Consider the following 22,776-nt stretch of genomic DNA (forward strand, 5'->3'; position numbering starts at 1 on the left):
AAACACGCACACTCTCACACTCACTCACATACACATTCACACATATACCCTCACACCCAGACACACTCTCACACTCACACACAGACACACTCTCATACACACTCACAAACACACACAATGCACTCAGACACTCACAGACACCCTCTCTCATACACACTCAGACTCACACACTCTCACACGCACACACATACACATACACACTCAGACACTCTTACATACTCACACACATACACACTCATACACACATAAGCACACACACCCAGAATTGGGTCGGCCAAAGGCAGGGAGGTTTGTCTTTTTCACCTCCAGCACTTTTGGAATTTGGCAAAGAGACGTAAAAGGAATTTTACAGGATCGTCTGCGGCAGAACGAATCCGTCGTGCCTTTGGCTCTCTTCCTGGGGGCCATGAAAGGCCTGTTTGTTAAGGTTTCAGCCAGGGACGCTGTAAAAAACGTGCCTGAGACCTGGGAATGCGGCCGGTCTGGCCATGCGGGGAGGCGCAAGAACCCCAAAAACCGGCTTTCTGCGTCCGGGGCCTCAAGGACAAAGCCGGACCCCAGAGGGCCCCCGGCACATTGGTAATGAAGGAAAGGAAACGCAGGGAATGCTGGGAGCACAGGCAGTTTCTGGGGTTGTTTCCTCTGCATGAGGCACAGGATGCTGGTCCACCAGAGGCATCACAACCCCGGAGGGAAGCAGCTGATACAGGAGAGGGGAAGCGGGTTAAGCCCCGACTGGGTGGCAGGCGTGGAGCTGAGCGCTGTGCAAACATGATCTCATTTTTCCTCACAATAACCCTGGGAGAGGATGCTCTGACCCGAGGAGGCAGAGAGGAAGTGACTGGCCCAGGGTCTCACAGCCCGGTCAATGTCTGCATCTGGATTTGCACTCAGAGCCCAGGCGTCCAGGACAGTAAGTGGTGATCCAGACTTCCGCAGGGGCTGTTGGCTTTGCCCTGCCTCTTCTGTCCAGATGGGCTGCCCGACACCCTTCCAAACCATTCCTCGATGCCCCCCACCCCGGGGACCGAGCAGCCCCCTCTGAAAGCCAAGCGTCTCCCCTAGCCTGTGAGGGAACTCGGGGTACAAAGGGCCCCGCACCGTGGCTTGCATTTGGCCCCCGTTTTCTACTTTTAAAGTTAATCTGACGTGTTCGAGCTCCGTCCACACGTGAAGACAAGTCGGAGGCACGATGTGGGGCAGTGCGCGAGAGCTGTGGTGAGAGCATCGCCCCAAGCCTGGCACTCTGAACGGCCGCCCACCCGCCCGCCCGGCCCGGGCCCTCTTCGGGGGGATGCGGGCAGAGGCCCCTCTGGGGGAGGCCCGCACAGCTCCCCACTCCTGCCCTCGGACTCCCTCCCAAAAGGCCTGCGGCGTCCAGCCCCGGGCAGAGCCCAGAGAGCACCGGCAGCAGCATCCGGGCGGGACTGGCCTACGATTCCCACCAAGGCGGCGCGCGAGGCTGGGGGGGCCCCGCCGGCGTCTGCAGCTTTCGGGGTGCGGCCTCTCCTTTGATGGGGAGGAGACGCCGCAGCCCAAGACCCAGGAGCGCCCGGAGAGACCCCGGCGGGGCTCTGGCGTCCACTTACCGATGTCGATGTATTTGGGGTCCAGGGGCGTCCCGATGGAGTTACAGAGAACCAGCACGAACTGTGAGGAAAGAGAACAGGCTCAGCCTGGGCGGCTGGTTCCGAGCCCGCAGGCCCGTGCTCACACCCTGAAAGGCCCAAGTGCCCAGCGAGGGAGGGAGCGGACAGCCAGGCAGCGCCCGCCTTTCAGAGGGCCCAAACGTGCCCGGGCGCCCCTTCCTGGCCGGACGTCCCAGCCCGTCTGGAGACTGCAGCAGCTGCAGAAGGAGCCGGACCAGGCAAGGACCCCCCGAGGCGCCAGGAGGAGAGGCGGCCCCAGAAGGGACACTGCCGGGGACACACTCGCCTGGGGATGGTTCTCGTCAGCCTTGGTGGCCAAAATGCAGAAGTCACCACAGGTGGTGATGGAAATCAGGCTCTTCACGTACTTCACGTACTTCTCGTTGTTCTTGGTGTCCCAGAAGACCACACAGTACTCGGGCCGGTCAGGCCTGGTGTACGCATAAACAACTGTGTTGGAGCAGTAACCCCACTGCAAAGATGGAGAACCAAGCGAGAATGAGGAGCCCCGAGTGGGCTGGGTCCCGGCTCCGGGAAAGAGCGCCCGACGGCTCTTTTGGGGGGAGGGGGGGGCAAGCAGACAGGAGCCCGGCCCCGTCCAGCACATCTGCTCCCCCCAAAAAGCCCAGAGCAGAAAGGAGTTCATCGGCAAACAATCAGAGGAAACCCAGAAGTGGGAAGCCAGACACGCCAGCGGAATAGAAACGTTCTTTGAAGCGTCCTAGTCCTTTATTCACCACAGAGAAGTTTCACTAGCCAAGCTCACCCCAAAGGTCAGAAAAGTGAGGGGCAGCGGCTACTTCAGTGGCACCTGCACCTACATGGAAGGCGCCCCCAGCACCAAGGGCTGAGGAGGAAGATGAAGAAGACGCTCCAGGCGCTGACCCCCAGGAGCCACCAGGCTGCCGCCGTGGGACCAGGAGGAGGCACAGCGAAAATGCTCCAGCAAAATGGAAGGATCCCAAAGCAAAAACTGCAGACGCCATCCCTTCCTGCTTGGGTACGTTACAAAGGGACAGCTCAGCCGATGGGTAAACTGTCAGCTCTAGCCTGGGACCTTTCTGAGGAAGGGCTCTCCATCACAATCAATTCTACAGGTGTTCCTCGGCCGAACCTCCCCAAGCGTCTCTGGGAAACAGAGATGAGCCTGGGAAGGCTTCCAAGGCTAGGCTGGCCAAAGCTCCAGTCAGTCTGCCCAGGACAAGCTCCAAGGCTGTGCTCCCAATAAAGCTGCCCATCTGTCCTAAGAGCAGGAGTCTGGATCAGCTCAGAAAAGCTCGCCACCAAATAGCTGGCTGCTAACTGAGGAAGTCAATGAAGTTCTCTCCTGGGGGGGGGGGGGGCGCAAGGTTTCAGTAGGTGCTGGCAAAGGGAATACTCGCCTGAGGAACCCCAAAGACCCTGAAAGTATTAAAAATACTCTGAGCTGCGCCAAAATATCGATTCATAAAATTCTCATGATACCCATTCTTCATACTCACCTTATAATCAGGTCTGATATTTGCAAAATAGATAAATGAATCAACAGCAAGGCCAATCTTTAATCCCCCTCCTTCCCAAGACAGGGCAGACATCTGCTTTCCAGGAACCTTCAGTGTTCGCAAATGCTAAAAAACAACATTTTAGACCAACATGTACCAATCAACCCAAATACAAATGAATACAGTTTTATAGAGAGCAAAGTTAAAAATATATTTTGTTAAATATTTATAACTGTGAGGGCAAGAAAAATGAAACTGTGGTGGGGTCCCTCGGTTGGGGAATGGCTGAACAAATCATGATATCTGCTGGTGATGGAATAAGATTGTGCTGAAAGGAATAAAGAACTGGAGGAATCCCATGAGAACTGGGAGAACCTCCATGAACTGATGCAGAGTGAGAGGAGCAGAACCAGGAGAACATTGTACACAGAGATGGATACATTGTAGCACAATCAAATGTAACTGACTTTTCTACTAACAACAATGCAATGACCCAGAACAATCCTGAGGGACTTATGAGAAAGAATGTATCCACATCCAGAGGAAGAACTGTGGAAGCAGATACGAAGAAGAAAAACATATGACTTATCACTTGTATATAAGGGTATATGATTTAGGGCTCAGCTTTAAAAGATCACTCTATAGCAGTAATGAATACTATAGAAAAATGACAACATTTGTACACCCCAGGGGAATTTCTTGTTGTCTTTGGGAGGGGGAAGGGAAAAGGAAGAGAAAATGAATCATGGAAACATGGAAAAATATTTTTGAAAATAAATATATACATATATATGTATGTATGTATACTTTGTCCTAACTGATTTTACAGCGGGGGTCTGAGATTTTTCTTTAAAACTCTCCTGTCAATATGGAGTAAATGTGAGCCAGTGAAAAAACAGGTAAACAAATTCAGCATTCATTGAGCTATGAAGTGGGCCAGCTGTTATGGAAAGCCATTTGGAACTCAGCCCCAAAGGGCCCAGTAAGTAATATAACCATCCCTGTACCCCCAAAGGGATCAAAGAGATGGGAAAAGAGTATCTGCACAAAAACATGCAGAGCAGCAACTCCTTTTGTAGAAGCAAAGACTGGGAAATTTTCAGGGGTGCCCATCAGTTGGGGAATGGCATATGAATGCCATAAAGCATTTCTGTGCCCTGCCCAGTGGCAAAGGGCACAGTTTCTAAGACACTTGGAAGACCTGTATGAACCGAGGCAGCATGAGTGGGAGAGACCCAGGAGAACAAGTGATAGAGGAACAAAGCTCTCCCGAGACCCTTCTTTGAAAGACTCAAAGGCTCTGAGCCGTGGTCCACCTTGGTCCTCCAACCTGCCTGCTGACAAAGGCCCAGGGGAGAGAAGGACACACCCCTGTGTGCACAGAGCCACAGAAGCAGCTGTTTGCTTCACTCTGCACATGCCGCACTGTTTTGGTTGTTGGTTGGTTTTTTTCCACTCCAGGTGAGAACAGTAGAACACAGACAAGCAAGGCAGCTCTGGAGTTCCACAGTGAGCATTTCTCAGCTGGTGGGTCAGGGCACAGTCCAGCAGCATCTCCTCTTGCTCAACTCCAACCCAGGTCAGGAACTCGCAGAGTTCAAACCAGGGAGCAGCAATAGGACTCTGCCCAGAATCACACCCCTCGGGGAGCACTAAAAAGCTGCCTCTGGGGTCCTAAAACAACCCAGCCCTCATGTCCCCAAGAAAGCAGTCACCAGACCAGCCCAGATCTCCAGGAGTGCTCCAGAGCTCAGCCCCAGTGTCAAGTCTAGTCAGGAAGCACGCCGAAAGGACGAATGGACAAACAAGAGCCATCACAGTGGCAGGGAAACTGAAGACAAGCTCAGAAGAGGGCGACTCCAAGACATCTATAAGCAAAGCCTCCAAGGAAAACCAGAGTGGACCCAAAGTCCACTGGAATTATTTAAAGAGATGAAAGAAGTTTGGGGGTTTTGAAGAGTTTAAAATGTTTTCATAAATGAAATGAAATGATGTAAGCCGTGGAAAAACGAGCGTTACTAAGGAAAAAATGGGAAAGGGAATTAATTAGCGCTTGGCACAAGAGGCACAAAAGCTGCCCAAGCAGCAAACTCCCTGAAAATGACCCCAAGCCAGAGAGAAGTCAACGGCTCCAAGGGGCAATGACAGATATGAAAACAAAGTCCAAAAAACGGGACAAACAAAGAAGATAGAACAAAAAGCACAGATCTGGAAACGGATCGCGGAGTAAAGCAGTTAAGAATCCCGGGCCCAAGAGTAAAAGAAGAGCTGGACAGCCTGTCTAAAAAAGAATAAAAGGCTGCCCAGACAAGGATGGAATCCACCGGTCACCTCCTCAAAGAAAGCACAGCGTGAAAACCCCCAGGAGCATCAACTCAAACACAGAGCTTCCCCAGCCAAGGACACGTCACCCAGTGTAAGGGAAAAGGGATCTTTAATGAGGCAGGACTTCCACGTGCTCCTGAGGAAAAGCCCAAAGCTGCAGAGAAAGCTTACGTTCAAACAGAGAAGCCTTTTATAAAAGGGAGACTCACTCACGGGAGTCCTAATCAGACCAGGTACGACAGCAGCCCGGTTGTGTCTTGATGATCTTAAGGGGGAAATGGAGTACATTGTGGGGGAAGGGACAGCAGCTAACACTTCCGCCTCACTCTCCTCTGAGCTGCTTAAAGGAAGTTAGAAGACACACACACACCTCCACTGAAGAGGGAAAGTGGAGAAGGGAATGGGGGGTGAAGTGAAGGGAGAGATCAGGCCTGGCAAAACTCCAGCTCTAAGGAGGTCTAAAAGTATTTCTGGCTCCTTCCATGGTGGCAAAGAAAGTGGCAAATGGATGCCCCTCCCTCGACAACGGCCTAGAAACACAATGGGGTCCTACTGCCGTGAGAGGGGAGCCCTGCGGGGACGGATAGAGAACCGGGAAGCCGGCTATGGCGACCCAGCAAGGGGAGCAGCCTCGAAAGCCAGGGAAAACGTGCTGCCCCCTCCTGGCAGAGAGCAGTCTGGACACGGCCAAGGCGGACCCCTTTGATCTCAGCTGGGGAAGAGCTTCGGCTGACTGAAAAAGTCGGAACACTGAAGAGGACGGCACCGACGAGGACGGCTGCGCCCTGCTTCCTGTCTAGCGATGCTCCTTTAGCGGAGGGTCTGTTCGTTCAGAATGTCCAGAGGAGGAGCTGGACTCGGGGACTCAGTGCCAATTCCAGGCCCAGCCACACATGCCACGAGCCCAAGACTTTCTTCTGTCCGGCACCAGCTGCCCAGAGGCGGCGGCACGAAATGACCCCCAGGGCCGGCCCACGAGTCACCAGCCGATTTTCATGGGTCCCCCTTTCGCAGAGCTTTGTTCCTCTCTGTTTCGTGTGGCCTTTGGGCAGGCCACGTGTCAGGAGCCACCCTTGAACCCAGGCCGTCCTCCAGCTTCGCTGCCCCTCGGGCAGGCAGGGCAAAGGCGGCTTTTCAGAAGAGACCCGAGAAAGACGTGAGGGCGTCCGAGCGCTTCAGAGGCCGCCGGAGCAGCTTTTCCTGATGTCAATCCCACTTTCAAGTCCAATGAACGTGCCTTCGGGAATGCTCTCCGGTCATTGAGGTCAGTGCAAAGAGGGGGATGGCCTGGGGGAGCCTGCCGGGATCCCCAGGGCTCCTCTCTGCCCCCCCATTGAGGTCAGTACAAAGAGGGGGACGGCCTGGGGGAGCCTGCCGGGATCCCCAGGGCTCCTCTCTGCCCCCCCATTGAGGTCAGTACAAAGAGGGGGACAGCCTGGGGGAGCCTGCCGGGATCCCCAGGGCTCCTCTCTGCCCCCCCCCCGTCATTGAGGTCAGTACAAAGAGGGGGACAGCCTGGGGGAGCCTGCCGGGATCCCCAGGGCTCCTCTCCGCCCCCCCCATTGAGGTCAGTACAAAGAGGGGGACGGCCTGGGGGAGCCTGCCGGGATCCCCAGGGCTCCTCTCCGCCCCCCCCCCGTCATTGAGGTCAGTACAAAGAGGGGGACGGCCTGGGGGAGCCTGCCGGGATGCCCAGGGCCGGCAGCAGAGCGAGGGCCCGGTGGGCGGAGCCCGCACCCCCCACACCAGAGGTGCCCCCTTCGGGCCAGCCTGTCTCCCCCTCCCCCAGGAGACCTTTGAGCCCTTTGGGAAAGAGGAGGCAGCGAGGCCGAGTTACCTCGCCAAACGGCGTGTAGAACTGCACCATGTTGATGTCCTTGTCCTGAGAGGCGGCCTTCTGGGAGCCGGCCACGGCCAAGACGCTGCCGATGTGGTTCCACTGGATGCTGACGACGTTCATGCCGGTGTCGATCAGCACCGGGTCTGGCCAGGAAGCACGAGCCCCCCTCAGGGAATGGCGGGGCCGCGCGCCTCCCCCCTCCCCCCGGCTGCGAGCTCGCCTCCCTCCCCCCCCCCCCCGGCCGCCCCCCGCCTCACTTTGGTCGCTCTCCTGCCTCATGATCTGGCACCTCCCGTTGTCGAAGCAGATGGCCAGGCACGGGCAGTCGGGCTCCACGTAGCCCTCGGTCCCGTGGTACCAGTGGATGCCGGCGATGCTGATGGCGCCGGTGACGTTCACCAGACAGTTGAGCTTCATCTTCATCTGAAAAGGGCCGCCGGACTCAGGCCCGCCGCCCATTCCGTGAAAGCCCCCCTTTTCCTCCCCCGCACCCCGGGACGCGCCGACGTACGATGAAATTCCCCTGATTGTCGTAGATGTGGATCTCCCCGTTGGCCATGCCAAACAGCAGCGTTTTGCTGTCCGAGGACCAGGCGACGTGGCACAGCTGGATGCCCTTCAGGTCTTTGCCCCAAATGCGGTTCCCTGGAACGAGAGCCCGGCAAGCTGGGGCGGCGGCGCTCCGAGGCGCGGCTCCCCGCTGAGGGGGGCTCTGGGGGCCGGAGGTCGGGGTGACCCGGGCAGCTCGCCGAGACTGCGCCCCGCAGAGACTCGGACCTTTCAGGGAAGACGAGGGGCCCCGGGAGGAGGCCCGAGCTTCGGAGACGGCAAACGTGCTTCGCGGCGGCGGCGGCACGGACAGCCGTGCCAGGAGCGCCCGACCTCCGGCCCTCTCCCAGCAGAGTCCGTGAGGGCCCAGGAAAAGTCAAAGCGCTTCTCGGGGGCTGAGGAAAAGGCCGGAGGACCGAGGTTCGAGTCCGCCCCCAGACGGCCGCCCCTGTGCCAAAGGCCAACTGCGGAACCCCTGGGAGCTCGGGGCCCTGGGAAGGGGGCCAGGACGGCCCTTCCTTACCGTCCACGGAGCCCACGATAACCGCCCCATCTTCGTAAACGATGCAGATCTTCTGTCCGTCGGCGTTCCAGCTCATACTCCGAACCACAGACTTATTTCTGTTGTTGATCATCTCCTCGTACCAAGAGCCTGGAGTCCCAGACGGAAGTAAGCAGTGAGGTGCCGGGAGCCCCCCGAGCTCCCCAGCTCTGCCGAGAGCACCCCAAAGAGCCACAGCTCTGCTGAGAGCACCCCGAAGAGCCACAGCTCTGCCGGGAGCCCCCCCAAGCACCCCAAAGAGCCACAGCTCTGCTGAGAGCACCCCAAGCACCCCAAAGAGCCACAGCTCTGCTGAGAGCACCCTGAGCACCCCGAAGAGCCACAGCTCTGCCGAGAGCACCCCGAGCACCCTGAAGAGCCACAGCTCTGCTGAGAGCACCCCAAAGAGCCACAGCTCTGCTGAGAGCACCCCAAGCACCCCAAAGAGCCACAGCTCTGCTGAGAGCACCCTGAGCACCCCAAAGAGCCACAGCTCTGCCGAGAGCACCCCGAGCACCCTGAAGAGCCACAGCTCTGCTGAGAGCACCCCAAAGAGCCACAGCTCTGCCGGGAGCCCCCCAGGCACCCCGAAGCATCTCAACTCTCCATGGGGCATTTCCTAGTCCTCACAACTTTCCAAGCCATCAAACAGCCCAGCCAAGAGAGCACTGAACGCGCCCTTCTGGGATGAGTCACTTCAAAGATGAACATGAAAACTCCCAAATCACTTGGTTTTTCATTAAACACAAACAGGGTGGCTCTGGCAGAGCCCTGACCAGTGGCATTTCTTAGTGGTTCAAGAGAAGCCACGGAGGCGCAGACCCGCGCGATGCCGCTGGGCAGCCCCGAGCGCAGGGTCCGGCCACCCGCCCCCCAGACAGCCCGACTGTCAGCAGGTGTTCTGAGCCGGTTTCTGGCACGCCGCCTCCTCCACTCGCCCAGGTCCAGCCCCCACCTGGGGTCCTCCAATAGCTCCGAGGAAGGAGGCCCAGCACGAGCCGCCCACCTCGCCTTCTCTAGGCCCCAACAAGGTGCTGCCTGGAGTTGCAGTCGACCGAAAGCCTGGACGGGCGGTCCTGGTTTTCCCTGAATTCACAGGCACCCGCGGGTGACTTTACACACAGATTCTGAACAAAATCTGCCTCCCAAAGCACATCGCGAGGATGACTTGAGTCCTGGCCTTCCCGCCTCTCCCCCCACAAGGAAGAAGGCTGCGCCCCAGGCCACCCCTCCCCCCGGCGTGTGCCTGTCTCCCCCAGGTCACCCGTCCCTCCTGCTCCCCCCTCCTGGATCTCTCACTCCTGTCCTGCTCTAGGACGCGTCCGGCTCCTGACCAGAGGGTGGCGAGGGGGAGGACGGCGAGCGGGGGCTGGGCGAGCTCGGCAGAGCCCCGCTACGGTACCTTTGTAGAGCATCCACACGATGATGAGCCCGTTCTGGTCGCTGGTTGTTAGCTTCTGGTACTGCTCGTTCCACGTGACCACCTGCACAGACCCTAGGAAAGACGGTCACAGATGACACGGAGCCCCCCCAGTCTCGGCCCTCCTGGAGAAATCTCCCCCCCCCGAACCCAGCCCCCCAGTCACTCTGCTCTCTGTGCTGCAGCTTCCCAGGGTCCCCCCGCCCGGCCCGCGGCCCCTCCGGATCTCCCTGGAACAGGAGCTGCCGCCCGCCAGAGGGCAGAGAGAGGCTCTTCGGGAATGCTGACGGGCTTCCCTGGTCCCCGACGTCTGCCTGGGATCCCCGTCCATCTTTGGCCCAGCCCCATGGCCAATGTGACGCTCCCCTCAGCAGTCTGTGCGCCTCCTCGTTAATGGTGCGGCCAATCAGCCTGCCATGCGTCTCTCGCCAAGGCGGGGTGTGGCGGGCTTCACGGCCGGCTGGCCTGGCTGGGGGGACACCGCGGGTCTGCTCAGAAATCTGACTGAAGCAATCTGGCCTTTCCTCTTCCTCGTCGTGGATCCGAGCGCAGCGCCCTGACCCCTCTGAGCCCTGGCCACGACACGGCCCTCTCCATCGCTGCAGCCTTGTTTTGTTCTCTTGGGAATGAGAAAGGCCCGGAGTTTCTGGAACTCGAGCGATTGGCACGACACCGTCCCCAGCCAGAGCCCCGGGAGTGCCCATCCCTCGGCCATGGACTCCACGGGACATCCTCGAGGGCGGCAGCAAACCCTCCGCCAAGCGCATCCCTCCCTGTCCTGGCCTGGACCGAAAGCAGCACTAGGAGGACCACCCGGCGATCGAAGGGTCGGGCACACTCTTAAGAGGCCCCAAAAAGGCCTTCCCTCTCCAGAGCCTTTGCTCTAACCAGGCAAACAGGGAGACCCAAAGGAGCTAGGAGGAAAGCTGAGAGCAGACCCAGGAGAACCTCCCTCGTGTCTGCAGGAGCCCCTGAAGGGGGGAGCAGACCTCTGGCCACAAGGGTGGCCCAGGCCTGCGTCAGAGAAAGAGCAAACAAGTCACCCCGTGGGGGGCTGCAGCTACACGAGGCAAGCCCGGAAGGAGCCACCCCCACCCCCACCCCCACCCCACCTCCCCAAGCCAAGGCATGTCCTGCAAGCAAGGAAATGCGACAGGGAGGTTCTGGGCCCCTCTGCCAGGATTGGGGGGGCGCTCCTGGCCTGGGTCCTTGCCGGACCTTCACAGACAACGTCTCGCTGTAAAAGCTAGGAGACAGCCATCGGGTTAGATATGGGGTTGACCCGAACTGCTAGGATGGAGAAGACCCTGCTGGGGTCCCACCAAACCCTCAGGGCTGCCCCTAGAACCCGGAGAGGAGAAGCACCAGCGCTCTGAGGGGACGGGGAGCCCAGGGCCTGTACTACACGGGTATTCTACGAGAGTTCAGGTATCTGAGGGTAGAGTCTATCTGAGCTGTCCTCTTTGTAGGGGGAACAGGGTGGTGAACTTCAGTCTCACTTTCCTCCTCCCTCGGATAGAGTTCCTCATCCATATGGCCAGCGGGCCCTTTATCTCGTCCCAGCCCGAGAGCTGCCTCAGGTCCTTCTGGCAGCCTTTAGAGGCCAGGCTGAGTTTGCCCGTATAGGTCTGGGGCCACTAAGTTAACCCCTGAAGCTTTCCTGAGGCACTTTTAACAAAGTTAGTTTGTCAGTGGAAAAGCTGCTCCGTCCCTGGATTTTTGTATAGTTCTAGAAAAGCCAGGGATAGCAATGAGGCAAGAAACAGAAATTAAAGGGCTAAGTGAAGGTTACAAAATAAACCTCAAAAACTAAGAGCGTTTCTCCACGACAATAACAAAGCCCAAGAGGCAATGGCGCAAAGGGGGATCCTTTTCAGAATAACTACTGAGCAAATCAGCTACTGGGGCTGTTTCCCAAAGCCCACAAAAGCCTGGAGTAGAACCAAATGCAAAGTATTCCTTAAAGAGACGAAGAACCACTTCAATTGCTGGAGATGGTGCTCGCGGCTGGGGTGTGCCAACGACAACACCACCAATCTCTGAATCCCCGAAGCCCGGAGATGCTCTTCCCTCGTTGGCGGCCGTGAGAGCCCAGCCAGGCACAGCTGGGAAGCAAAGTATGAAAGAGGAGACACATCCTGTCGTCCGTCTTCTGCAAGTTCTCACAGGGCCCCCCTAGTCTTCTTCTGCAAGTTCTCACAGGGCCCCCCAGTCTTCTTCTGCAAGTTCTCACAGGGCCCCCCAAGTCTTCTGCAAGTTCTCACAGGGGCCCCCAGTCTTCTTCTGCAAGTTCTCACAGGGGCCCCCAGTCTTCTTCTGCAAGTTCTCACGGGGGCCCCCGAGTCTTCTTCTGCAAGTTCTCACAGGGGCCCCCAGTCTTCTTCTGCAAGTTCTCACAGGGGCCCCGAGTCTTCTTCTGCAAGTTCTCACGGGGCCCCCGAGTCTTCTTCTGCAAGTTCTCACGGGGCCCCCGAGTCTTCTTCTGCAAGTTCTCACGGGGCCCCCCAAGTCTTCTTCTGCAAGTTCTCACAGGGCCCCCGAGTCTTCTTCTGCAAGTTCTCACGGGGCCCCCCAAGTCTTCTTCTGCAAGTTCTCACAGGGCCCCCCAAGTCTTCTTCTGCAAGTTCTCACAGGGCCCCCCCGAGTCTTCTTCTGCAAGTTCTCACGGGGCCCCCCAAGTCTTCTTCTGCACGTTCTCACGGGGCCCCCCAAGTCTTCTTCTGCAAGTTCTCACAGGGCCCCCCAAGTCTTCTACAAGTTCTCACGGGGCCCCCCGAGTCTTCTACAAGTTCTCTCTTAGTTGCTTTGGGCTCTCCAGGCACTTCTGGCTTCCAGCTTAGAGAGAAAAGAGGGAGGAGGCCAGTCCCACTGCAGACTCCTTGGGAAGGATGAGAGAGCCGGCCATCTCCATCACGGCCGTCCCCAGCTTATGGCACAAGAGGCACTGGAGAACATCCCCTCGGGGGAGCTCTAGGGCTCTCTTGGTGGAGCTGAATGACTTCTCCCTCCACTGGAGAACCCTGTATTCAGGACTGCTTGGTGAACATTCTCTGATTTCTGCTTTGCTACCAATTGGGATACGTCATGTTCCCTTTTATTCCCTTTACCTGATTCTCCCATCCCAGCAATCCTATAGCTTGACCAAACCAACAGCATGGCCGCTATCCCCTCCCCTCCCGAATAGTACCACAGCTCACAGGAGCGTCCTTCTGCCGCCAAGCGGCCGTGTTCCTGTGGCTCAAACGCCCCCAGAGCGACATGCCGAGTGTGACTCACCACTGTGGCCTTCCAGAGTCTGGTTCATGGAAAGATTGCTGGGCGCTGCCAGGCCCCTAAGTTTGGCATCATCTAAGGAAAACGAACAGACATTCGAGGAATTATATCAAATCCATCAGACGTGCCACAAGAGACATTTCAGAGGAAGAGGAAACGGCTTTAAATGTTTCTTCTTTTCCTGAAAAAGCCACCATGTAGCACTTTCCATTCCCAAGACCAAGACTTTCCAAGCACCTACTACGTGCCAGACACCGGGCTAAAAATAAAAGTCCAGGTCCTCCGAGAACTTCCATTCTCTGAGGAGGGGGGACAGATCTGTGCCCAGTGAGGTACCACCAAGGCTCTCTATACCTTAAAGGGCCCTACAGAGTCTAAGAAAGGAAGGTGTGGAGGGAGAGCGTGAAAGGCCTGGAGATAGCCCCGCCATATGGGTGAGCACCCCAAGCAAGGCTGGAATGCAGAGCACTGGAGGGGAGTCCTGGGGACCCAGAGATGGGGAAGCCTGGTTCTACATGGCCTTCAGGGCCAAGCAACGGAGACTGTGATGGCTACCATCTTGTCTACTTTCTAGATCAACACCCAGAGATACACACTCAGAGACTGTTACTTATGGCGTGTCCCAAAAGTCTCAGGGCAATGGTAAGCTTTAATAACCTGAAGAACAGAAATGTGACAGACTTATACAAAATAACATTTGAAAGGTGAATTGTTTCCACCTTAAAACACTGAAATGTTTCTTCTCAGAATCCAACATAATTTCTCTTGTGCTACATGGAGCTTGAGTCAGTTTGTAATTTTGTGAAAACGTTCATCGGCTGCTGCCCAGTGTCTGGAGATGCACTGAGGAGCCTCGTCTCAGAATATCCAAGAACGGGTTTTTATGCTATCGGATTAACAAGACTCAAAAAGGCTAAAAGAGGTGGATCAAGTGACCAAAGGGGGCCACCAGGAGCATCTTCTCTACTGCCCCACCAGCCTGGAAAAGGGTCATCAAGAAAATGGAATTAAAACACGAAACCGATTATTCAAAACTCTCAAAGCTCGACAAGCATAAGTAAGCCTGGATAAGGACACTTTCACATGATGCTTGTGTTCGTCTGCAGCACGTGCCTTTCCGAGGTTATCAGAGCTCACGCTACCATCTCTGGGGTGCCTCGCTTCCCTGGGCGCAGACCTGTGGCCTCGATGGACCACGTTCCCCAGGAGGAAATTCCTGAAGTGCAGATCTAGCAAGAAACCACGTGTCTGTGCTCTGAGGACAGCCCAGCCAAGACCAAGAAGCTCACTGTTCACTGCCTTGAGACAATGCATCCAACCTCGGTAGCTGGGTCTGGGAGGGGACACTCAGGCTGGCACCAAGCATCCCTAAGGCCAGCGTGAATTAGAAAGATTGGGCTTTCCTGCCTTCCCCCAGAGGGTAGAACCAGGAATGATGGCTCCAGGGACCAAAGGGCAAATGTCAGCTCAATCACATCAAAGTCTTCCAAAGGCAGGGGGCTGCAGAGACTGGCTGCCCTTCGATCCAGCCATACCACCACTAGGTTTGTACCCCAAAGAGATAATAAAAAATGGTTGTACAAAAATATTCATGGCTGCACTTTTTGTGGTGGCAAAAAATTGGAAAATGAGGGGATGCTCTTTGATTGAGGAATGGCTAAACAAATCGTGGTATCCTATGGTGATGGAATACTATTGTGCTATAAGGAATGATGAACTGCTTGATTTCTATAAGAACTAGAAAGACCTCCAGGAACTGATGCAGAGTGAAAGGAGCAGAACCAGGAGAATATTGTACACTGAGACAGATACATTGTAGCACAATCAAATGTAACTGACTTTGCTACTAGCAGCCATGCAATGACCCAGGCCAATCTCAAGGGACTTGAGGGAAAAAAAGCACTCCACATTCAGAGAAAGAACTGTGGGAGCAGAAACAGAGAAGAAAACATGATTGATCACTTGTTCATCTGGGTATAGGATGTGGGGTTTTGGTTTTCAAAGATTAGTCTATTACAAAAATGAATAATATGGAAATAAGTATCAAGTGACAATACATGTAAAACCCAGTAGAATTGCTTGTCAGCTCTGGGAAGTGGGAAGGGAGAGAAAATCAATCCGTAACCATGGAAAAATATTTAAAAATAAACATATATGTATATATGTATACACACACACACACACACACACACACACGGAGAGCCTTGCCTTGGACAGTGCAGGCTCCGTCATTAGGGGTCTTGGGACAGAGGCTGAATCCAGGGCTGTGGGTCAAAGAAGCAGGAGACAAGGATGGGGGCTGGGAAGAGGGACAAAGCCACAGCCAGACATGGGCAGAACTAGATGGTTAGCATCCTGTTCTACTTTGACATTCTCTGAGTTAATACAAAAAGCAAGCCCAAATAAAGCCCTCATTTTTTTTCCTTTGAAAGTAAATGACTCTGTACCATTGACCCCATGTGACATGTTGGTTGTCTGGTTGAATCTTTTTCCTGTTTGTTATAAGGGCTGGCTCACTGGGTTGGGGAGGAAGAAAGGATGTATGTGGAAACAAGAGACGATGTAAAAAAAAAGATACTATAAACATTTTTAAGAAGAAACGAGAAAATAAAGTTATAATGGACAAATGCTCTGAATAGATCTCATTTTAAAAACAAAATACAATTTACCTGTTTGGGTTTCCAATTTTAAAACTTTCAGAAGTCCATCTTCCCCACCACAGGCTATGAATCCTTGATCCTTGTTCCAGGAAATGCATTTCAATTTGACATTATTGGGGATGGCAATCTGAAAGCCACAGAGAAAGAGCACCGTGAATTTGGGATCACTTTTCAGAGAAGATGCTATCCCAGGGAAGGGAATGGCAAGTTCCTCTGAGGGAGTTTAAGGGCAAAGTCTTCCAAGAAGAAGGAGCACTGGCAGACGGATACAAAGGAGTCTAAGCAGCTCACTGAAGGAGCGAGCAGAATCTGCAGGGTCCCCAGACTCTGTACACAGGAACGGCAAAGCTTTGGCTACTGGAAAAAAGGCAACAATTCTGAGTAGTAGCCAAAGAAGGAGGAGATGTGTATCGCTACCAAACCCCGGACTCCAGTGTGGAAACAGGAATGCAGGACTCAAATTTGCAAATCAAGGAAATCGGTAATACGTAATTATCTTAAAAACGAGTTAAGCTGATGAGACCAAGGAAGCAGGGAGGGAAATCACAGAATCGAGCAGCAAAGCCAAGGTGGCGGAATATCAGGAAAAAATACTCCAGTACAACTCCTCCACAAAGATCTAGAAAATGCCCCCGACCAAGTTCTGATTGGGAAATCTAAAAGAAAACCAAAGGAAGTCGTATTTCCATCCCAGGCCAGCCTAGTGACAGAGGAAAAGGTCTGGGGGCACTAGTAATGAGGAGCATTCTAGGGCGCTCAGGACCAGAATGGGGACAGATGCCGTTCAATAGGGCAAGAAGAAGGCTCAGTCCCTGGCCTGATGCCAGCCAACAGCTGTTTCTGCCACCAAGTCCCAGGGCAGCCTGAGGAAAGGGCCTGTGCTCAGGGGTTGCATGACAGAGTGAAGGGCAAACATGGCCTCAGCAGGTTCATTAGGAAGTAGCCCCTGTGTAGCAATGGGGAGTAGAGGAGGGTTTTGGCGCCTGTATCTAGCCAATAGGCCAACAACCAGGGCAGGAATCCCGAAACAAAGAGGAGCTGCGTTCTATCCCTCTGAACCTGCAGGGCTTTGCATATGGCTGAGAGTGGCCGAGGCATTGCTAGCATTTAGCCAGGGTAAGCACACAGGGTGGGGCACAGACCCAAACCCAGAGGAGGACTCTGCAGAGCTCAGACAGAAGGGCGGCCATCAGACCTCTTCAGGAGGAGCAAGAGCTTGAAGACTCCCAATGGCAGCTGTCCCCGAGGTCTCTGACTAATGCTCAAGACTCCAAGAAAGCAGCAGAAGAGCCAAAAAGTATTCCTGGCAGAGGCACGCCAAGCATAGCCCTAATGTAAAATGTTCTGCAGGAAACTAAACGGAAGAACGGATGAACCAAAACAAGGTCACAACAAAGAACTGCTCTGGGGACGGTCCTGCTCAAGAAAAAAACAATAAAGAAGGACTCTAAAACAACCTCAAGCAGAACCATGAAGAGGAGGGCCACTGAGCACATTTTAAACTTGGATTCCTGGGAGAGGGCAAGTGTTTAAAAACGAGCTAAAAGATGAGTTTGAAAACCAACCGTGAGGGCTACTCCGCGCAGCAGCAGCCCTTCTCTCCCCACAGCGGTCAGCTATGAGCCCTGATGCCCCCGCAAACGTGTCGAAGGGACCCGCAGTTGGCACTCTCTTGGCACCCCTGACTCCTGTGTGGGAGTCTCCAACATGGGAAAGTGGAGAGCGTGGCTACTGACCAAGGAACAGGACCGCCCCAGCTTCACCGATACGGAGCGTTTAGTCGGTGATGCTGCCAAGAGCCACGCTGCAACGAGCCCCACCAACAGTCTTTGATGCCAGACGTCTGGCTGGTCGCAGATTGGACGATGCCGTTGCACAGTCAGACACGAAGCGCGAAGCGCTGGCCTGTCACGGTGGTGAATGACGCAGGCAGGCCAAGGGTCCGAGAGGGGCACAAAGGGGAGACCAAAAGTCTCTACCCAGAAGAACATCGTCTGTGGTCTAGACCCAGAAAGACACGGCTGAAGCTCGCCTTGGGAAGACGTGCTGTGGTCACAGTACCGGCCCACTTCAACGATCCCGGAGCCTTTGCCGGTCTCAGTGGGCTCCGAATCCTCAATGAGGCTTATGGCTTGGACAAACAAGCTGGTGCCGAGAGAGATGTGTTGGAGGTGGTACCGTGGAGGTCTCCAGCCTTCCCGCTGAAGAGGGCATCACGTCCCCTCGGGTGCGGAGGACTTTGCCAACCATTTCTCTGCCGAGTTCAAGCGAAAGCACAAGAAGGACGTCAGTGAGAACAGGAGGGCTGAACCCTCTCTTCCAGGACACAGGCCAGCACGGACGCCGACTCCCTCTAAGAAGGCATCGACTTCTACCCCTCGATTCCCCGGGCCCCTTCGGAAGAGCTGAACGCTGACCTCCCCCGCGGCACGCTGGACCCCGTGGGAGAGGCCCTCGGAGATGCCGCGCCAGACACATCCGATTGGTGACATCGTCTTGGCGGGTGGTGCCCTGGCGCCCCCCAGGTCCAGAAGCTTCTGCAGGACTTCCTCAATGGCAAGGAGCTCCCCGAGAGCATCTGTCCGGATGAGGCTGCTGCCTGTGGTGCCATCTCGTCCGGAGATCAATCTGAGAACTGCGGGACTTGCTGCTGCTGGATGTCCCTCCTCTTTCCCTTGGAGCTGAGACTGCTGGAGGAGTCGGGGCAGCCCCGATCGAAGGCCCCACCACCCTTCCCACCAAGCGGCCCTTGACTACCTGCCCTGACCATCAGCCTCGTGTGCTTATTCAGGTGTGCGAAGGTGAGCGAGCTCTGACCAAGGATAGCAGCCTGCTGGGCAAGGCTGAGCTCGCAGGAATCCCTCCCGCCCCGAGGGGTGTCCCTCAGACTGAAGGTCCATTTGACACTGATGCTACTGGCATCCTCAAGGTGTCTGCTGTGGGCAAGAGCACGAGATCGCCAGAGCCAGTGACAAAGGAGGCACGGAGCGCGCGGTCCAGGAGGCTGGGATGAGCAGCAGAGAGACACGGCGCCCTCCAACAGTGCCCTTGAGTCTTGTGCTTTCAACGTGAAGGCAACTGTTGAGGATGAGAAGCTGCAAGGCAAACAGAAGATCCTCGGCAGATGCAATGAAACGATCGACTGGCTGGATAAGAACCAGCCTGCGGAAAAGGAAGAATGTGAGCATCAGCAGAAAGAACTGGAAAAAGTCTGCCACCCCATCATCACCAAGCCGGACCCGAGGGCAGGGGGCATGCCTGGTGGGTTCCCAGGAGGTGGGGCAGCCCCATCTGGAGGTGCCGCTTCTGGACCTACCATCGAAGAGGTCGACGAAAGGTGCCAGAGGAACGAGCACTCCACACAGCTTTCCAGAAACTGAAGGGCTCAAATGTGTAGCCAGGGCAGTAGCAGTTTAAAGTTAACATTAGGCTACTGGGCAAATCTGGGCATTCTGAATACCTGAATGTGTGCAGAGGGAGAAGTGAACAACATTGCACTTTATCAGTACTGTATAACAACAAGTGGAAATGCAATTCTTGTCCTGGAGAATAAATATTTAAAATTGGCACCATAAAAAAATAAATTAATTAAAAATTAAAAAAAAAAAAACAACCGTGAGGGGGTAGCTGGGTGGCTCAGTGAACTGAGATCCAGGTCTAGAGACGGGAGGTCCTGGGTTCAAATCTGGCCTCAGACACTTCCTACTGTGTGACCCTGGGCAAGTCACTTGTCCCCCATGGCCTAGCCCTGACCACTCTTCTGCCTTGGAGCCAAAACACGGTATTGACTCCAAGACAGAAAGTAAGGGTTTAAAAAAAAAAACAACCATGAGTGACAGAAAGAGACAAAAGGATGAGAGGCAGGGGAGAAATATCTGGAAAGAAAACAAACACCCTTTCTTTATGTTTCTTGCTTTTTGTAAAAGAAAATACTGCAATGGGAAAATGGGTCGTGCATGACTTCATGTGTATTTCTTGTCTTGTTGACTGAAAACAAAAATTTAAAAACTGCTTAAACTACGTCATCTAACTATATTCCAATAAGGCTGACAATCTAAATGAAATGGATGAATAATTGTAAAAATATAAAATTCCTCGGGTAATAGAACAAGAAATGGAGGGCTTAAATAACCCAGTCTTAGAAAAGAAACTGAATAAGCCACAAGTGAATTCCCAAAACAGAACTAGAGGGATTTACAAGCAAATTCTGCCTAACGTTTAAAGAATAATTCATTCCAATATCATAAAAGCTTTCTGAAAAAAAATTTCTTAAAGGGAAAAGAAGAGTCCAACCGTCTATGATACAAATAGGGGCTTGGTGTACAAACCAGGGGAGAGGCAATACAGGGAAGGAAAACTATAGATGAGCATCACTAGTGACTATTACTTTAAACATTTTCAATAACACTTTACTGTGCAACAACATATTACAAAAAGTGTCTATTCTAACCACACTGGATTTATGCCTGATTCAACATTAGGAAAAATAACAAAAACAAAAATCATAAAATCTTGTCAATAGATACAGAAAAAAGTACTCTAGAAAACTCTAGAAGGCACAGGAATAAACAAAGCCTTTCTTATTACGTATCAATCCTAGCTGCCTAAAACCAAAAGTCAGCATTTTTTGTGATGGACATAAGCAAAAGGCTTCTCCAGTGAGATCTGGGGTAAAGCAAGGCTACCCTTTATGACCATTTCTATTCCATATAAGCCAAGAAACGTGTGGGTTATAGCAAGAGAAACACAGCTGCTGCCTTCTGCAGGTGCCATGACATTCCAGAGTCAGCTTGGAACCTAATGCAAGGACAAAATCGTGGTAAAGAAAACAAAGCTGCAAAAGTAGCAGTATTTCTAATGGGGGCTGGGACCCGACTCAAGCCCCAAATGACACCAGCCTGGGTCCCGGTCCAGGTGCCGGCACACTTCCGAGGCCAAGGGTGCTAGGAGGGCTGAATCCCTGAGCCCCCCACAACATCAGCCAGAGCCTCGGTCCAAAGCCAGGGACACTTCTTGGGCCACCTGGGTAGGGCTACCCAGGGGTGCTAATTCATCTCTTCAAGCCCAGCCTAGGGGAAAGGGCAAAGGAACCTTGACTTTTTGTCCCTAAACTCGTCGCCCCCCCCCAGGACTCCCCCACAACTCTTCAGCAGCTCTAGTCCCAAAGAAAAGCAGCAGCAGCTCCCTTTCTCCCAGCCAGGGCCACTTCCCCCCATAACCACAATAAAGGCTTTGCCTGCGATGAACAGAGTGTGAATGACAAATTCTTCTGGAGGGAGAACCGAGCCCCAAACACATTTATTTGTTGCCCCCGAAATCCAGTAGGAAGACCTCCGTAGTGAGAGACACCCCATTTAAAATATCTAAAAGCAGCTCTTTCGGTGGGAATGGAAGGGATGCCCATCCAGCGGAGCCCAGCGAAAGAAGCGGTGGCACAGGGCTGTGTCGGAACACTGCGGAGCTGAAAGAAATGAGAAAAGGCGGCTCATTTGGGGAAAAGCCCCGTGAAATGGTGAGGAATGAAAGCAAAACCAAGAGAACATGACGCTGAGCCCCAGAAGCATTGTTGGAGGAACTGTGCGGGTGTCCACCTCAGAGAAAGAACGGAGAGCCAGCAGCCTATCTTCTTGTCTCGTGGGACAAGGGCGGCCCTGACCTGGATATGTTCCCATCACAAATAAGTAAGTCCTTATGAAGGACAAAATAAAACAGGGAACTAAAAGTACAGAATCCACAGGAGTCTTCCGGGACTCGATTACCCAGCTCTAAACCACTAACCAATGAAGACGTGGGAGGAACTAGACGAGTGGTCATTGCTGGGCCGGCCAAGGCATAACAAGCCCGGCATCATGATGACCTAAATTCTTTTCCTTCGACGTGATTGAGCTACAGGAAAAAAACCCATCTGGAGAAACAAAGGGTCAAGAATCGCCAGGGCAGTTCCAAGTAGCGCCCTAGAGAGGCCTGTGGAACTTCAGCTGCAGCTTGGGCACTCGGGAAATCAGCCATCGCTATGAAGCGGGGCTTGTTTGGCGGACTGTCTAGACTCGGGAAAGTGTTCGTCATCCAAATTAAACTCCCTCCGTGCATCCCCCCCCCCCCCCCAGTCTGGTTGTTAAGTTCGCTAGTACAAGCTCCTGCCCAGCTCACCCAGGGGACGCCTGGAGACCTAACAAGGGCAAGGACAAAACTGGCTCTTTATCGGCCAAGCCTTTCCGCGTACCGGCCAGGGGGAAGAATAAAAGAACAAGGCGTAGGGATCTCCCCGAGGCCCCTCTTCCGGGACACAACTCCCTGGGGACACAACCTTTTCCCCAAACTGGGAAGCGGTCTGGCAGCATTAGGCAGTCGGTCACGGACTAGCCAGAGGGCCAAGGAAGGCCCAGTGGGTCTGCCAAAGGCCAGGCAGCTAAGCCTGGAGAGAAGCGGGTGTTCCAGAGGTCTGTCTCTAAAATAATCCGGAGACAGGCAGCAGCCCCCGCCCAAATCCCTGGTGATGGGGGAAATAAAAAGGAAAACAACCTGAGGTTTCACCTGACAACCAGCACTGGGAAAGCCCAGAAAGAGAGGTGGGGAACGGGATGCCCTGCCGGAAGAGGCCCGCAGAATCGAGTCCGGCCTCCGATCCTGGGCGTCCGTCCCTGAGATCAGCAGGGCTGTCTCTGTGTGGCTGGACATGTGGGGAGGCTGAGAATGAGGCCCTGGAGCCTCCTTGTGCCTGGCCACTGCCCAGAGCCTCACACGACACACTGTAGAGCCGGGCAGGGACACAAGAGAGGATGCAGGTCCGAAGACACCTACTGTGTGCCAGGTCCTGTGCCCCAGGAGCTCCCCGTCTAGCAGAGACCAGGCACAAAGCCGGCTTAGAGAAGGGGAGCGTTCTGGGGCTGGAGGGCAGCCAAGGGATTGCTGACACGGAGGGTCTGCAGCACAGACTGGAAAGGCAGAGAATTGCGTAGCGGCTCCGGAAGGTAATAGGGAGCCACTGCAGCTCAGTGAGCCGGTTAGGAAAACCACTCTGGTGGGGCGGGAGGCACA

General features: G+C 54.4%; 1 protein-coding gene across 2 annotated transcripts in view; it reads right to left on the reverse strand.

Annotated features, from left to right (window-relative positions):
• WDR35 (WD repeat domain 35) overlaps nt 1-22,776 on the reverse strand; it is a 47,603-nt gene that overhangs the window by 24,119 nt on the left and 708 nt on the right. For both annotated transcript variants that reach the window (XM_056814849.1, XM_056814851.1), the window contains exons 2-11: nt 15,748-15,865; nt 13,082-13,153; nt 9,788-9,880; nt 8,368-8,496; nt 7,807-7,940; nt 7,553-7,718; nt 7,293-7,438; nt 3,131-3,256; nt 1,936-2,121; nt 1,590-1,650 (exon numbers count right to left, since the gene is read on the reverse strand). In XM_056814849.1, the coding sequence (XP_056670827.1) occupies nt 1,590-1,650; nt 1,936-2,121; nt 3,131-3,256; nt 7,293-7,438; nt 7,553-7,718; nt 7,807-7,940; nt 8,368-8,496; nt 9,788-9,880; nt 13,082-13,153; nt 15,748-15,865 (1,231 nt within the window). The remainder of the gene's footprint in view (nt 1-1,589; nt 1,651-1,935; nt 2,122-3,130; nt 3,257-7,292; nt 7,439-7,552; nt 7,719-7,806; nt 7,941-8,367; nt 8,497-9,787; nt 9,881-13,081; nt 13,154-15,747; nt 15,866-22,776) is intronic.

The sequence above is a fragment of the Monodelphis domestica genome, chromosome 1 (genome assembly GCF_027887165.1).
Source record: "Monodelphis domestica isolate mMonDom1 chromosome 1, mMonDom1.pri, whole genome shotgun sequence".
Classification (NCBI taxonomy): Eukaryota; Metazoa; Chordata; class Mammalia; order Didelphimorphia; family Didelphidae; genus Monodelphis; species Monodelphis domestica.